This window comes from Lagenorhynchus albirostris, chromosome 9 (genome assembly GCF_949774975.1).
Source record: "Lagenorhynchus albirostris chromosome 9, mLagAlb1.1, whole genome shotgun sequence".
Lineage (NCBI taxonomy): Eukaryota > Metazoa > Chordata > Mammalia > Artiodactyla > Delphinidae > Lagenorhynchus > Lagenorhynchus albirostris.
The window spans coordinates 45,598,180-45,613,315 of NC_083103.1; the positions used below are offsets into that span (position 1 = coordinate 45,598,180).

Genomic DNA, 15,136 nt, shown 5'->3' on the forward strand with positions numbered 1-15,136 from the left:
ACACGTGACATAAAAGTACTTTAAAAATGTTTAGAAATGTGATCATTTAAACAGTTATTTCAAAATAGTAATTTCCCAATGCTTAACTGTAATTCTTTACAATGAAAGCCTAACACAAGACTGGGAAAATAAGAAACTTTATTCCTGTTCTCAATCAGTGTAAAAGTATAAGTGACTTAGACTCATCTTTGTAATGCAAATTTGTTTTATTTCAAACATGTCAAATTCTAAAGGTAAGGAGAAATAGTGTTATAGGACTCTTACCTGTTTCAGCACATCTAATATAAGCTCATTAAAGACCTCGTTAATTGCCATGGACACTGTCTGCCGATCCATGCCTTTGCTAAACTGTCCATTTCCAATAAGCTCAATCAGTTCCCACACGGAAAGGCCATCTTTACTGTCATCAAAGTTGATTTTATAATTTTCAAATTGTTCTTGTTGCCAACCTCCTCCCATAGCTTCTGTAAGTTTCTTAAGCAGGTATTCAATCTATATAAAGAATTTTTAAAACATTATTTCATAGCAAAAAAATAACTTTTAAACTTAGGTATGTACCTGTGTTACTTACACTGAAAGGTCAATTTTGGAAATATTCTTTTATAGTGCCAAAAGTGTATCTTTCAAGCATCATGATACTACCAGGGAGAAGGGTATGGATAAAATGCCATTTATTCTATATTAAACTAGAATAAGTAATCAAAAACTGGAACCTTTAAGAGTATAGTATATTTGCATACAGAACTAAAGCAAACTGCACACATACTATCATACACAAACTAATTGACGTGATCTGATTACTCTGTTGGATTTCAATATATCAGAATATTAATTTTACTGAACAATAAGCATCTCAAAGTACGTACAACTTAGTCACCAATTTATTAATTTTCCACATAAGCCAATTATTTGAAATTAATGCTGCTGCTTCTCATTAGAATGCTGACAATGTTGTAAACAATGGTGAATTCCTAGCCTGGGCCAGAAAAGTCTATTAAATCCCGAAACACATAGCTTTGTATAGAAAAACAGTAGAAAATACTGCACGCATCCTTCCAGACAGCTCTACACACACACACATCACATTGCATGAAAGGGATTACAAGACACCTGCTGTTCAACAACCTGTTTTTTTCAGATGAATGAGTATGGAGGTACACGTTACATGAAAGTACTTTAAAAGTGTAAATGAAATAGTAACAGTTAAACAAAACAGTGATGCAGTAATACTGAATGAGAATTGATCTCTCTTATCTTCTGGAAAGCCTGGGTATCCTACAGTGCTCTCTCAAACTCAACATGTGCAAAAATGAATGAACCATCTCTACCTTTCAAATGGCTTCTCCTCCAATTATGGATTTCAGTTGGGAACAACACCATTCACCCATGTCAGGACCCTTTTCCCCACTCCCTTACATCAAATCAGTGACAAAATCCTACTGTTTTCACCTCCCTTCTTTAAACTCTGCCTAGCTCCCTATCACCTCAAAGATAAAAGCCAAGCTCCTCTGTGTCCCCTGTGATCACCCCTGCCTACTGTCTCTAACATATTTCCTGCCATGCCCTACTGCAGATTTTACACTCCACCAATAACCACCATCAACACAGATCGCAAGCATGTTCTGTAAAGGGCTAGCTTGTAAACATTTAAGACTTTCTACATCTCTGGTATATGTTCTTCTTTGTTCGGGTTTTTTTTTTTGTTTTTTTGGTATTTTTTAACAACCCTTTAAAAACGTGAAAATTATCTTAGCACATGGGCTATATAAAAACAGGCTATGTGGGCTGAATTCACTCAGCAAGCTGTAGTTTGCCAACACCTGCTATAGATTATAAGTAGTCTACCCATTTAACACATTTTTTTATGCTTCTATGCCTTGCCCCATGCTGTCCTATCTAGATTACCTTTCCCCATTTCTCTACTCAGCTAACTGGTATCTGTTCAAATCCTACATTGTCTATAATATTCCCACTCAGAATAGTCCAAAATGTGGACCAGCAGCATCAGCATCACCTGGAAGCCTGTTGGAAATGAAGAATCTCATACCGCACCGAAGACCCCAAAATCAGAATCTGCATTTTAACAAGAACCCCCAGTACTTCCATATGCACATTAAAGTTTGAGAAGCACTGCTCTGGTAAAACTGCTCTGACCCAGGTCAGGTGTTCCTCTTCTGTGTCACTGTACTCAGCATACTGTATTGAAACTATCTCTATACTCATACGCTGCCCGCTGTAGATTTTCTGAAATCCTTACAGGAGGGACAATGTCCCACTCATCTTTGAATCTCCAGAACTCAGAATCATACATAGAATGTAGTAGAGGTCAATTAATGAAATGGAAATAAACTAAGCTAGGTCTCAATTTTTCTCAGCTATGAAATGGGTATAATAACACCCATCATACAGAACTACTATGGGGATAAAATGGGACAAAAATAGAACACTGTGCACAATGTCTGGCACAGTATGTACTCCATCAATGTTTCTTCCTTCTGCACTGAGTAGAATATTATTCAACCATTTAACATTACATTTAAGGCAGACTGGTTCAAGATGGCAGAATAAAAGAATGTGCACTCACTCCTTGTTGTGAGCACACTGGAATCACAACTAACTGCTGAACAATCATTGACAGGAAGACACCGGAACTCACCAACAAAGATAACCCACATCCAAAGACAAAGGAGAAGCTGCAATGAGATGGTAGGAGGGACAATCACAGTAAAATCAAACCCCATAACAGCTGGGTGGGTGACTCACAAACTGGAGAACAATTACACCACAGAAGTCCACACACTGGATTGAAGGTCCTGAGCCCCATGTCAGGCTTCCCAACCTGGGGGTTTGGCAACAGGAGGAGGAATTCGCAGATAATCAGACTTTGAAGGCTAGTGGGATTTGACTGAAGGACTTTGACAGGACTGGGGGAAACAGAGACTCCACTCTTGGAGGGCACACACAAAGTAGTGTGCACATCAGGACCCAGGGGAAGGAGCAGTGACCGCACAGGAGATGGAGCCAGACCTACCTGCTAGTGTTGGAGGGTCTCCTGCAGAGGCAGGAGGTTGCTGTGTCTCACTGTGAGGACAAGGACACTGGCAGCAGAAATTCTGGGAAGTACTCCTTGGCGTGAGCCCTCCCAGAGTCCGCCATTAGCCCCACCAAAGAGCCTGTAACCTCCAGTGCTGGGTCACCTCAGACCAAACAACCAACAGGGAGGGAACCCAGCCCTACCCATCAGCAGACAAGCACATTAAAGTTTTACAGAGCTCTGCCCACCAGAGCAACTCCCAGCTCTACCCACCACCAGTCCCTCCCATCAGGAAGCTTGCACAAGCCTCTTAGATAGCCTCATCCACCAGGGGGCAGACAGCAGAAGCAAGAAGAACTACAGTCCTGCAGCCCGTGCAGTGAAAACCACATTCACAGAAAGACAAAATGAAAAGGCAGAGGACTATGCACCAGATGAAGGAACAAGACAAAATCCCAGAAAAACAACTAAACGAAGTGGAGATAGGCAACCTTCCAGAAAAAGAATTTAGAATAATGATAGTGAAGATGATCCAGGACATCGGAAAAAGAATGGAGGCAAAGACCGAGAAGGTGCAAGAAATGTTTAACGAAGACCTAGAAGAATTAAAGAACAAACACACAGAGATGAACAATACAAGAACTGAAAAGAAAAATACACTAGAAGGAATCAATAGCAGAATAACTAAGGCAGAAGAACGGATAAGTGACTTGGAAGACAGAATGGTGGAATTCACTGCCGTGAAACAGAAAAAAGAAAAAAATAAATGAAGACAATCTAAGAGACCTCCAGGACAACATTAAATGCACAAACATTCGCATTATAGGGGCCCCAGAAGGAGAAAAAAGAGAGAAAGGACCCGAGAAAATATCTGAAGACATTATAGTCGAAAATTTCCCTAACATGGGACAGGAAATAGCCACCCAAGTCCAGGAAGCACAGAGAGTCCCAGGCAGGATAAACCCAAGGAGAAAGATGCCAAGACACATAGTAATCAAACTGAGAAAAATTAAAAGACACAGAAAAATTATTAAAAGCAACAAGGGAAAAACAACAAATAAAATACAAGGGAACTCCCATAAGGGTAACAGCTGATTTCCTGCAGAAACTCTACAGGCCAGAAGTGGGGGGGGGGCACAATATATTTAAAGTGATGAAAAGGAAGATGCTACAACCAAGATTACTCTACCTAGCAAGGATCTCATTCAGATTTGATGGAGAAATCAAAAGCTTTACAGACAAGAAAAAGCTAAGAGAATTCGGCACCACCAAACCAGCTCTACAACAAATGCTAAAGGAACTTCTCTAAGTGAGAAACACAAGAGAAGAAAAGTACCTACAAAGAAACACCCCAAAACAATTAAGAAAATGGTAACAGAAACATACATATCAATAATTACCTTAAGTGTGAATGGATTAAATGCTCCACCCAAAAGACACAGGCTCGCTGAATGGATACAAAAAGAAGACCCATATATATGCTGTCTACAAGAGACCCACTTCAGACCTAGGGACACGTACAGACTGAAAGTGAGGTGATGGAAAAAGATATTCCATGCAAATGGAAATCAAAAGAAAGCTGGAGTAGCAATACTCACATCAGATAAAATAGACTTTAAAGTAAAGAATGGACAAGAGACAAGGAAGGACACACATAATGATCAAGGGATCAATCCAAGAAGAAAATATAACAACTATAAATATAAATGCACCCAAGATAGGAGGACCTCAATACATAAGGCAAATGCTAACAGCTATAAAAGAGGAAATCGACAGTAACACAATAATACTAGGGGACTTTAACACCACACTTACACTAATGGGCAGATCATCCAGACAGAAAATTAACAAGGAAACACAAGCTTTAAATGACACAAGAGACCAGATAGATTTCATTGATATTTATAGGACATTCCATTCAAAAACAGCATATTACACTTTCTTCTCAACTGCACATGGAACACTCTCCAGGATAGATCACATCTTGGGTCACAAATCAAGCCTCGGTAAATTTAAGAAAACTGAAATCATATCAAGGATCTTCTCTGACAACAATGAGAAATCAATTACAGGGGAAAAAAACGTAAAAAATACAAACACATGGAGGCTAAACAATAAGTTACTAAATAACCAAGAGATCACTGAAGAAATCAAAGAGGAAATCAAAAAATACCTAGAGACAAATGACAACAAAAACACGATGATCCAAAACCTATGGGATGCAGCAAAAGCAGTTCAAAGAGGGTAGTTTACAGCAATACAATTCTACCGCAAGAAACAAGAAAAATCTCAAATAAACAACCTAACCTTACACCTAAAGGAACTAGAGAAAGAAGAACAAACAAAACCCGATGTTAGTAGAAGGAAAGAAACCATAAAGAACAGAGCAGAAATAAATGAAATAGAAACAAAGAAACAATAGCAAAGATCAATAAAACTAAAAGCTGAAAAAAAAAACACTAAAAGTTGGTTCTTTGAGAAGATAAACAAAATTGATAAACCATTAGACTCATCAAGAAAAAGAGGGAGAAGACACAAATCAATAAAATTAGAAATGAAAAAAGAGAAGTTACAACAGACACCGCAGAAATACAAAGCATCCTAAGAGACTACTACAAGCAACTCTATGCCAATAAAATGGACAACCTGGAAGAAATGGACAAATTCTTAGAAAGGTATAACCTTCCAAGACTGAACCAGGAAAAAACAGAATATATGAACAGACCAATCACAAGTAATGAAATCGAAACTGTGATTAAAAATCTTCCAACAAACAAAAATCCAGGACCAGATGGCTTCACAGGTGAATTCTATCAGACATTTAGAGAAGAGCTAACACCCATCCTTCTCAAACTCTTCCAAAAAATTGCAGAGGAAGGAATACTCCCAAACTCATTCTATGAGGCGACCATCACCCTGATACCAAAACCAGACAGAGATACTACCAAAAAAGAAAATTACAGACCAATATCACTGATGAATATCGATGCAAAAATCCTCAACAAAATACTAGCAAACAGAATCCAACAGCACATTAAAAGGATAATACACCACGATCAAGTGGGATTTACCTCAGGGATGCAAAGATTCTTCAATATACGCAAGTCAATCAATGTGATACACCATATTAACAAATTGCAGAATAAAAACCATATGATCATCTCAATAGATGCAGAAAGAGCTTTTGACAAAATTCAACACCCATTTATGATAAAAACTCTGCAGAAAGTGGGCATAGAGGGAACCTACCTCAACATAATAAAGGCCATATGTGACAAACCCACAGCAAACATCATTCTCAATGGTGAAAAACTGAAAGCATTTCCTCTAAGATCAGGAACAAGACAAGGATGTCCACTCCCACCACTATTATTCAACATAGTGTTGGAAGTCCTAGCCACAGCAATCAGAGAAGAAAAAGAAATAAAGGAATACAAATTGGAAAAGAAGAAGTAAAACTGTCACTGTGTGCAGATGACATGATACTATACATAGAGAATCCAAAAATGCCACCAGAAAACTTCTAGAGCTAATCAATGAATTTGGTAAAGTTGCAGGATACAAAATTAATGCACAGATATCTCTTGCATTCCTATACACTTACAAGGAAAGATCAGAAATAGAAATTAAGAAAACAATCCCATTCATCATTGCAACAAAAAGAATAAAATACCTAGGAATAAACCTACCTAAGGAGGTAAAAGACCTGTACTCAGAACTATAAGACACTGATGAAAGAAATCAAAGATAACACAAACAGATGGAGAGATATACCATGTTCTTGGACTGGAAGAATCAATATTGTGAAAATGACTATACTACCCAAAGCAATCTACAGATTCAATGCAATCCCTATCAAATTACCAATGGCATTTTTTACAGAACTAGAACAAAAAAAATCTTAAAATTTTTATGGAGACACAAAAGACCCCGAATACCCAAAGCAATCTTGAGGGAAAAAAAAGGAGCTGGAAGAATCAGACTCCCTGACTTCAGACTATACTACAAACCTACAGTAATTGAGACAATATGGTACTGGCACAAAAACAAAAATATAGATCAATGGAACAGGATAGAAAGCCCAGAGATAAACCCATGCACCTATGGTCAACTAATCTATGACAAAGGAGACAAGGATATACAATGGAGAAAAGACAGTCTCTTCAATAAGTGGTGCTGGGAAAACTGTACAGCTATATGTAAAAGAATGAAATTAGAACATTCCCTAACACCATACACAAAAATAAACTCAAAATGGATTAAAGACCTAAATGTAAGACTGGACACTATAAAACTCTTAGAGGATAACACAGGAAGAACACTCTTTGACATAAATCACAGCAAGATCTTTTTTGATCCACCTCCTAGAGTAATGGAAATAAAAACAAAAATAAACAAATGGGACCTAATGAAACTTAAAAGCTTTTGCACAGCAAAGGAAACCATAAACAAGATGAAAAGACAACCCTCAGAATGGGAGAAAATATTTGCAAACAAATCAACAGACAAAGGATTAATCTCCAAAATATATAAACAGCTCATGCAGCTCAATATTAAAGAAACAAACAACCCAACACAAAAATTGGCAGAAAAGCTGCTCAACATCACTAATTATTAGAGAAATGCAAATCAAAACTACAATGAGGTATCACCTCACACCAGTTAGAATAGGCATCATCAGAAAATCTACAAACAACAAATGCTGGAGAGGGTGCGGAGAAAAAGGAACCCTCTTGAACTGTTTTTGGGAATGTAAAATGATACAGCCACTATGGAGAACAGTATGGAGGTTCCTTAACAAACTAAAAATAGAATTACCATATGATCCAGCAGTCCCACTACTGGGTATATACCCAGAGAAAACCAAAATTTAAAAAGACACATGCACCCCAATGTTCACTGCAGCACTATTTACAATAGCCAGGTCATGGAAGCAACCTAAATGCCTATCTACAGACAAATGGATAAAGAAGATGTGGCACATATATACAATGGAATATTACTCAGCCATAAAAAGGAACGAAATTGAGTCATTTGTTGAGACGTGGACGATCTAGAGACTGTCATACAGAGTGAAGTAAGTCAGAAAGAGAAAAACAAATATCGTATATTAACGCATGTATGTGAAACCTAGAAAAATGGTACAGATGAGCCAGTTTGCAGGGCAGAAGTTGAGACACAGATGTAAAGAACGGACGTATGGACACCAAGGGGGGAAAACCGCGATGGGGTGGGAATGGTGGTGTGCTGAATTGGGCGATTGGGATTGACATGTATACACAAATGTGTATAAAGTTGATGACTAATAAGAACCTGCAGTATAAACAAACAAACAAACAAAACAACTAATACTAAACTTCCTTTGGGTTATTTGTATGGAAATATGTTAATATAAATGTTTCAGACATTACATGAAATTTCTAAAAATCTTATATGTTCTGGTATAATGTTATAAGTCATAATTCTAGTTATTACTTTAAAATGTATATCTCAGAAATAACTAAATTTCCTTGTCAATTGCATCATTATGAACTTTCATCAAATCTTTAACCGTGGTCATTTTTAAATCTTTTGTCATTTACAGACAGTTCTGGGTGTACTCTGATGCTTTTGCAAATATGTTCCTACAAAAGGGTTTCATCTTCAAGGAATTCACTGAAAAGACTCCAAGAAGTACAGGTTTCTGGTAACTGACTATACTGCTGAACTGAATGAATAAGCATTTTCAGAACTCTAATGGAAAACTGATGAATTCATAAAAGTGCTAACAAAAGATCAAGATGAAAAAAAAATTAATTACATGGGGCTGAGTGAACTGATGAGGATGATTATAATTTTTGTGACTTTCTGTTTCAATAAACAAACAAAAAAGACACATGCACCCCAATGTTCATTGCAGCACTATTTACAATAGCCAGGTCATGGAAGCATCCTAAATGCCCACTGACAGACAAATGGGTAAAGAAGATGTGGTACATATATACAATGGAATATTACTTAGCCATAAAAAGGAACGAAATTGGGTCATTTGTAGAGACATGGATGGACCTAGAGACTGTCCTACAGAGAGAAATAAGTCAGAAAGAGAAAAACAAATATCGTATATTAACGCATATATGTGGAATCTAGAAAAATGGTACAGATGAACCAGTTTGCAAGGCAGAAGCAGAAACACAGATGTAGAGAACAAACGTATGGACACCAAGGGGGGAAAGTGCGGGGGGTGGGGGTGGGGGATCAACTGGGAGATTGGGATTGACATGTATACACTAATATGTATAAAATAGATAACTAATAAGAACCTGTTGTATAAAAAATCAATTAATTAAATTAAATTTTTAAAAAACAGAAAAAATAAAATTACATTTAAGAAAGCATTTATGAAATAATATTAAGTGAGGAAGAATGCAAAATTAAATTTACCCATGATCTCCACTGCACAAAGTTTATATAAATATTTTGAAAAATACTAGAGCAAAATATTAGAGCCTAATTTGTTACAGATAGGATTGTGAATTAATTTTTTCTTTCTCTTCTTTGCACTTCCAACAATTTGATTATAATGTCGTTTGTGAAATAACATACTTTAACAGAAAAAGAATGCCAACAATAGGAAAAACATGTTTGCAAAGAAATATACATTTGCAAAATATCACAAGGTCAAAAAATATCAAGAGTTCTATTGTAATTTGATGAGATATTATAAGCTCCTCTTGTATGCAGATTATCTAATACCCTAAATCTAGCATACAGTAGGTATTCAACAAATGTTTACTTGCTGGAGAAAAACACACTTAGGTCTTTCCTTTCTCTTGCTGAAGATGTAACATCTGCTCTTTAGCTTATCAGATATTATTTTCTTGGCTTTTAAACAGAAGTAATAGGGATAGGCAGTGGAAAAGAGAAAAAGAAAATTATTAAGAAGAAAAGAAAGGGAAAAGGGAAGGAGAGAACAGGACAGAAAAGAGTAGAAGGAAAAAAGCTTAAAGGCAATAAGACACAAGAGAGAAAAAGTCAATTATATAAATAATTGACCAAAGTAAAATAACTTAGAGGTGTTATCATGCACAGAAATTCAATCTCCCTAAGGCAGCAAAAAGAGGGCCCATGCTGCCTGATCACAACTTGGGATAAAGGTTGTACAGGCACTGCTAGAAGTTTTAGTAGTGAGGCCATGGGTGTGGCCACATGCATGGACAGGATAACAAAAAGTGGGCATGACAAGTCAAGAAACAGCCTTAGCTTTTCCTCACCTACCACTGTGAATGAACTGGTGCCCCTCACACTCTGAGCTTCAATTCCTCATGTATATTGGAATGTCTTTAACATTGTTTCCTGTTAGCAGCAAACTCAGCTCTAGAAACAGCTTCCCAGATTCATCCTGAACCTTTCTGAAGTTGCCCTCCCCCAACCCTCCAGAGTTTGTCATCAGCACTCAGCATCTGCTCTGCATTCCCAGTGACTGTTCCAGGCAACTAATCTAGATTCATTTCCTGTTGGCTTTCAACACAGTCATATACTTATAACCAAATAACTTAAGGACCTCTTAGTTCATTATATTGGGCCAAGGAGAGACAAACATTCCCATTCTCAGTAACTATTCGATGATACTAAGTAATAAATCATGTGCTGCTGTGTTAGTCTGAGTGGACTGCACCAATTCTAAGAGCTCATTCAGTTTCAGGAAGCAGCTTACTTCCTCCTCCCAAGGCAAGTTGCACCAAAAATAACAAAGAATAAACTTTCAAGCTGCATGTGATTTTTGAGGCCTCTGGCTCCAAAGTTTATTTGTTAGAAGTTGTTTCACTGTAATCATTGAAGTGGGTCTTTATTAACTTAATAACAATTCAGATTTTATTTCTTAATAAAGGATCTCTTAAAACTATTTCAGGTTTAATATTTAATTGCAAGAAAGGCAATTCTTCCAAATAAGCAACAGACAAACATCCTGTTTTGTTCTTGGCTCTGTGGGAAATGAATACTAATGTAAAAACTATACTTTACAGACACACATTTCCAGGAATATCATTTGACAAAAATTATAGAACCATTTCAAATGGGGACATGCAATTTCTTGACTTTTGGTACTAAGTCACTTTCACTTAATTTATTCAATATTCTTGATATTGATTGATATTCTGGGTGATGGGAAACTGAGTCAAAAGCAAACTTACCCCACTTATGTTATTCATGTCACTACCACTGTTACTTATATCTCATATAGTATTAATCGAAGCTGGAGAATTAAATCTTAACTTAAAAATATTTTGGACTTAAAATGCAAACCATCATTATGGTAAATGACTTATTGGAAACATAAAAATTACTTTAAATTTATAAAGCCTAAAAACTGTTTGTAATAATACAAATCAAACTCATTCATGACAAATTAAGACATTATACTTCAAAATTTATTCTTAAATGTACATTTTCATACTTAATTTTATTAAAATCTGTAAGTCTAAAACTCATTCAAAATATAGTTTTTTTAACACTATTAAAGTACTTAGGAAGAAAACAAAATCTAACAGAGAGTGGGCACCTTAAGAAATGACTCTACTGTTTCTCATAAACTGTGCAACCTTGAATTTGCAGTGCTTGGCAAAGGCCAGGAGATGTGCTAGGAGCTCAATAAATACAAGGCCATATTTTAAACCTTAGGAGGCCGGTTCAGCAGCCAGACAAAGCAGTTCCACGTAAATCTGTTTTAATGATCCCTTCTTTCCCCCAACAAGTACTCCTGGCCACAGAGGAATAATCTGTAAAACTAACTCTATTTCTACTTCTAATCAGAAGAATGCTGAGGGAGCTAAGGACATCAAAACAACAGAGTTAAGTCCAAACAATGACATGACAAGGTATGCCACTTGACTATCCTGACAAGTCAAAAAGAGGCCATTCCCTTCTCGAATAAGATTAACTTGTTTAGGAGAGGACGAAGACATTCCTGTCAGCCTGCAAAGAGGAAGGCAAGCAAGCAGTGAAGTCTTGGCTGGGCTCTGGGTGCATAAAAATAAAGTCATGGCCCACATCAAGTCTTATGTAGGTCCCAGTTTTTCGGGCCACCTAGGGCAGAAATCTTTTTTTTTTTAATAAATTTATTTATTTTTGGCTGCATTGGGTTTTCGTTGCTGTGTGCAGGCTTTCTTTAGTTGCGGCAAGCGGGGGCTACTCTTCGTTGCGGTGCACGGACTTCTCATTGCGGTGGCTTCTCTTGTTGTGGCGCACGGGCTCTAGGTGCGCGGGCTTCAGTAGTTGTGGCATGTGGGCTCTAGAGCGCAGGCTCAGTAGTCGTGGCGCATGGGCTTGGTTGCTCCGCGGCATGTGGGATCTTCCCACACCAGGGCTCGAACCCGTGCCCCCTGCCTTGGTAGGCGGATTCTTAACCACTGAGCCACCAGGGAAGTCCCGAGCATAAATCTTTTTTTTTTTTTCCCGGTACGCAGGCCTCTCACTGTTGTGGCCTCTCCCGCTGCGGAGCACAGGCTCCGGATGCGCAGGCTCAGCGGCCATGGCTCACGGGCCCATCCTCCTGGACCGGGGCACGAACCCGTGTCCCCTGCATCAGCAGGCGGACTCTCAACCACTGTGCCACCAGGGAAGCCCCCGAGCATAAATCTTTTGAGTGTCATAGGCAGAGTAGTCAGGAAGCTGATGCTGACTGGCTCCCTCCACAGCCTGTGACTCAGTGATAATCTACTAATGACAAGTCCTCCACATCAAGTAAGAGCTGCTTTGAGGAATATGGTTAAGTCTCCTTACAAACTAATTTCTAATTCTGAAATCAGGACAAAGCCACTTTCAAGTCCACTGTGGATATTTTAGAGATCAAAAGATCACGGGTAAGAGACCCACCCCATCTCCAGTTCTAAAGAAAACGCAAATAAATTTACAACACTAAGTATAACTACAAAATGTCTTAAAAGACAATACTGGAGATTTATTAGCACAATTCTTCCAAGCAGCAGCTAGGTTTTTTTTGAAAGATTTCCTTATAGTCACTGTTGTAATATAGTTTTTTTTAACATCTTTATTGGAATATAATTGCTTTACAATGTTGTGCTAGTTTCTGCTGTATAACAAAGGGAATCAGCTATATGTATACATATAATCCCATATTCCCTCCCTCTTGCGTCTCCCTCCCACTCTCCCTAAGCAGCAGCTAGGTTTTAAAAATACCATTAGCATATCTTTTTCTACATCTATCAACATTCTATTCCCTTCTATATGTTTCTGTATTAAAAGAATTTTTGTGGACAAAAATTCCATAGCATGTTTTATTTTTTTATTTTTATTTTTATTTTTTTTGGCGGTACGTGGGCCTCTCACTGTTGTGGCCTCTCCCGTTGCAGAGCACAGGCTCCGGACACGCAGGCTCAGCAGCCATGGCTCACGGGCCTAGCCGCTCCGCGGCATGTGGGATCTTCCCGGACCAGGGCACGAACCCGTGTCCCCTGCATCAGCAGGCGGTCTCTCAACCACTGCGCCACCAGGGAAGCTCAGCATGTTTTATTTTTTACTTCCCCTTTCACATACGTGCACAATTACATTATTATTATTATTAAGCACTAAGAAACTGTCCCCACCGCTACAGTGAAACTGCCTTCTCCTTGCTTACCAATGACCACCTAATTGTTAAATCCAAGGGCAACTTCTCACTCATTACCCTCTAATTTTTCTATAGAATCTAATGCTAGGAACTACTTTTCTGCTTCTTAGAACTTCTTCTTTCTTTGGCACCCATGACTCAACACTCTCCCAGTTCTCCACCAACCTCACAGACTATCTAATTCTGCTTCCTTTACCAAATCTACTTCCTCCCCCTGCTACAGAAATGGGCTCAAAATTCTGTCTTCAGCCCTCGCTTCTCCCACTATTGTCTCTTCCTCCCTGATCTAACCTACTCCCATGGCTTCCCTGTCTCTGTCTCCAGCCCTGACCTCTCACAGCTCTAAACGTACTCTTTCAGTTCAAACAGGACAGCTCCACAAGGATGATCCACTCAAAATGCCAAATGTACCAAACCCATCATCATACATCATATCCCCAATTTGTTCATCACCCTGTCATTCATTCATACACACACACACACACACACACACACACAAAATTTAGTGAGCGTTTATCATGGAGCCAGACATTAAGTTAAATGCTTCACATACATCAACTATCAGTCCTCACAAGAGTCCAGTGAAGGAAGTAGTGATCCCCATTTTCCAGATGGGGAAACCCAAACAGGGAGATTAAGTAATCTGTTCACAGTCACAGAGCTAAAAAGTGGTCAAGTAGGGATTTAAACCAGGCAGTCTGATTTGAAAGACCATGCTTTAAACAACTATACAATATTACCTCCCAGTCGCCCAGACCTGAAACTTGTCTCTATCTCTGTACAGCCATCACATTCTAGTTAGAAAGGGCATGTGTCATTCTTTTTGACTGCCCAGCACCTAACCCGCTTCTTATGTCTGGGGAATTCCCAATATGGAAGTTAAAAACACAATTGGACACTTTCCAGGCCTCCTTTGCAGCTAGCTCATGGCATGTGACCTAGGTTATAACAATTAGATGCATCACGCCCTGACTGTGATTGAGAAATAGGCACAGAAAACTCTCCATGGTAGCAAGAACAGTTACTTGCAGGAAGATTTGAGTTCCTGGACAGCACCCAGTGTGCAGGGCCAGAGGTGTTCCGTGGTACAAGTACAACACACATTTTCCCTGTGGTTCCTCACTGCACAGCCTCCACACCTGTTTTTCAGCCATCATAGCCATTCTGTCAGCTACCCAACATCCTTTTAAAATTCCCTTTTTGGCTTAAATCAGTCAATCCAGCTGTTTCAAAGACTGGCAATCCAGTCAAGCTGGATACCTCACTCATCTCCGACATGCCTTGCCTTTCCTTTCCTGCCTCATATAACCTTGCCCACTGTTCCCTCCAACCGGAAGTCTTCTCCTCTGCCTTCTCCATTAGTCAAAATTCTTCCATCTTTTAAGGCCCAGCATAAATGCTACCTTTCCACTAAATATAATAGGTAACACAATGAGCACTTTCTAAGGGCCAGGCAGTCTTCTCATCTGATATTCACAAGAGCAGTTAGGAGG

General features: G+C 38.6%; 1 protein-coding gene across 1 annotated transcript in view; it reads right to left on the reverse strand.

Annotated features, from left to right (window-relative positions):
- Window positions 1–15,136, reverse strand: part of SWAP70 (switching B cell complex subunit SWAP70) — a 79,321-nt gene that overhangs the window by 20,024 nt on the left and 44,161 nt on the right. Inside the window, exon 4 of the mRNA XM_060159688.1 lies at window positions 265–492. Coding sequence (XP_060015671.1) covers window positions 265–492 — 228 coding nt within the window. The remainder of the gene's footprint in view (window positions 1–264; window positions 493–15,136) is intronic.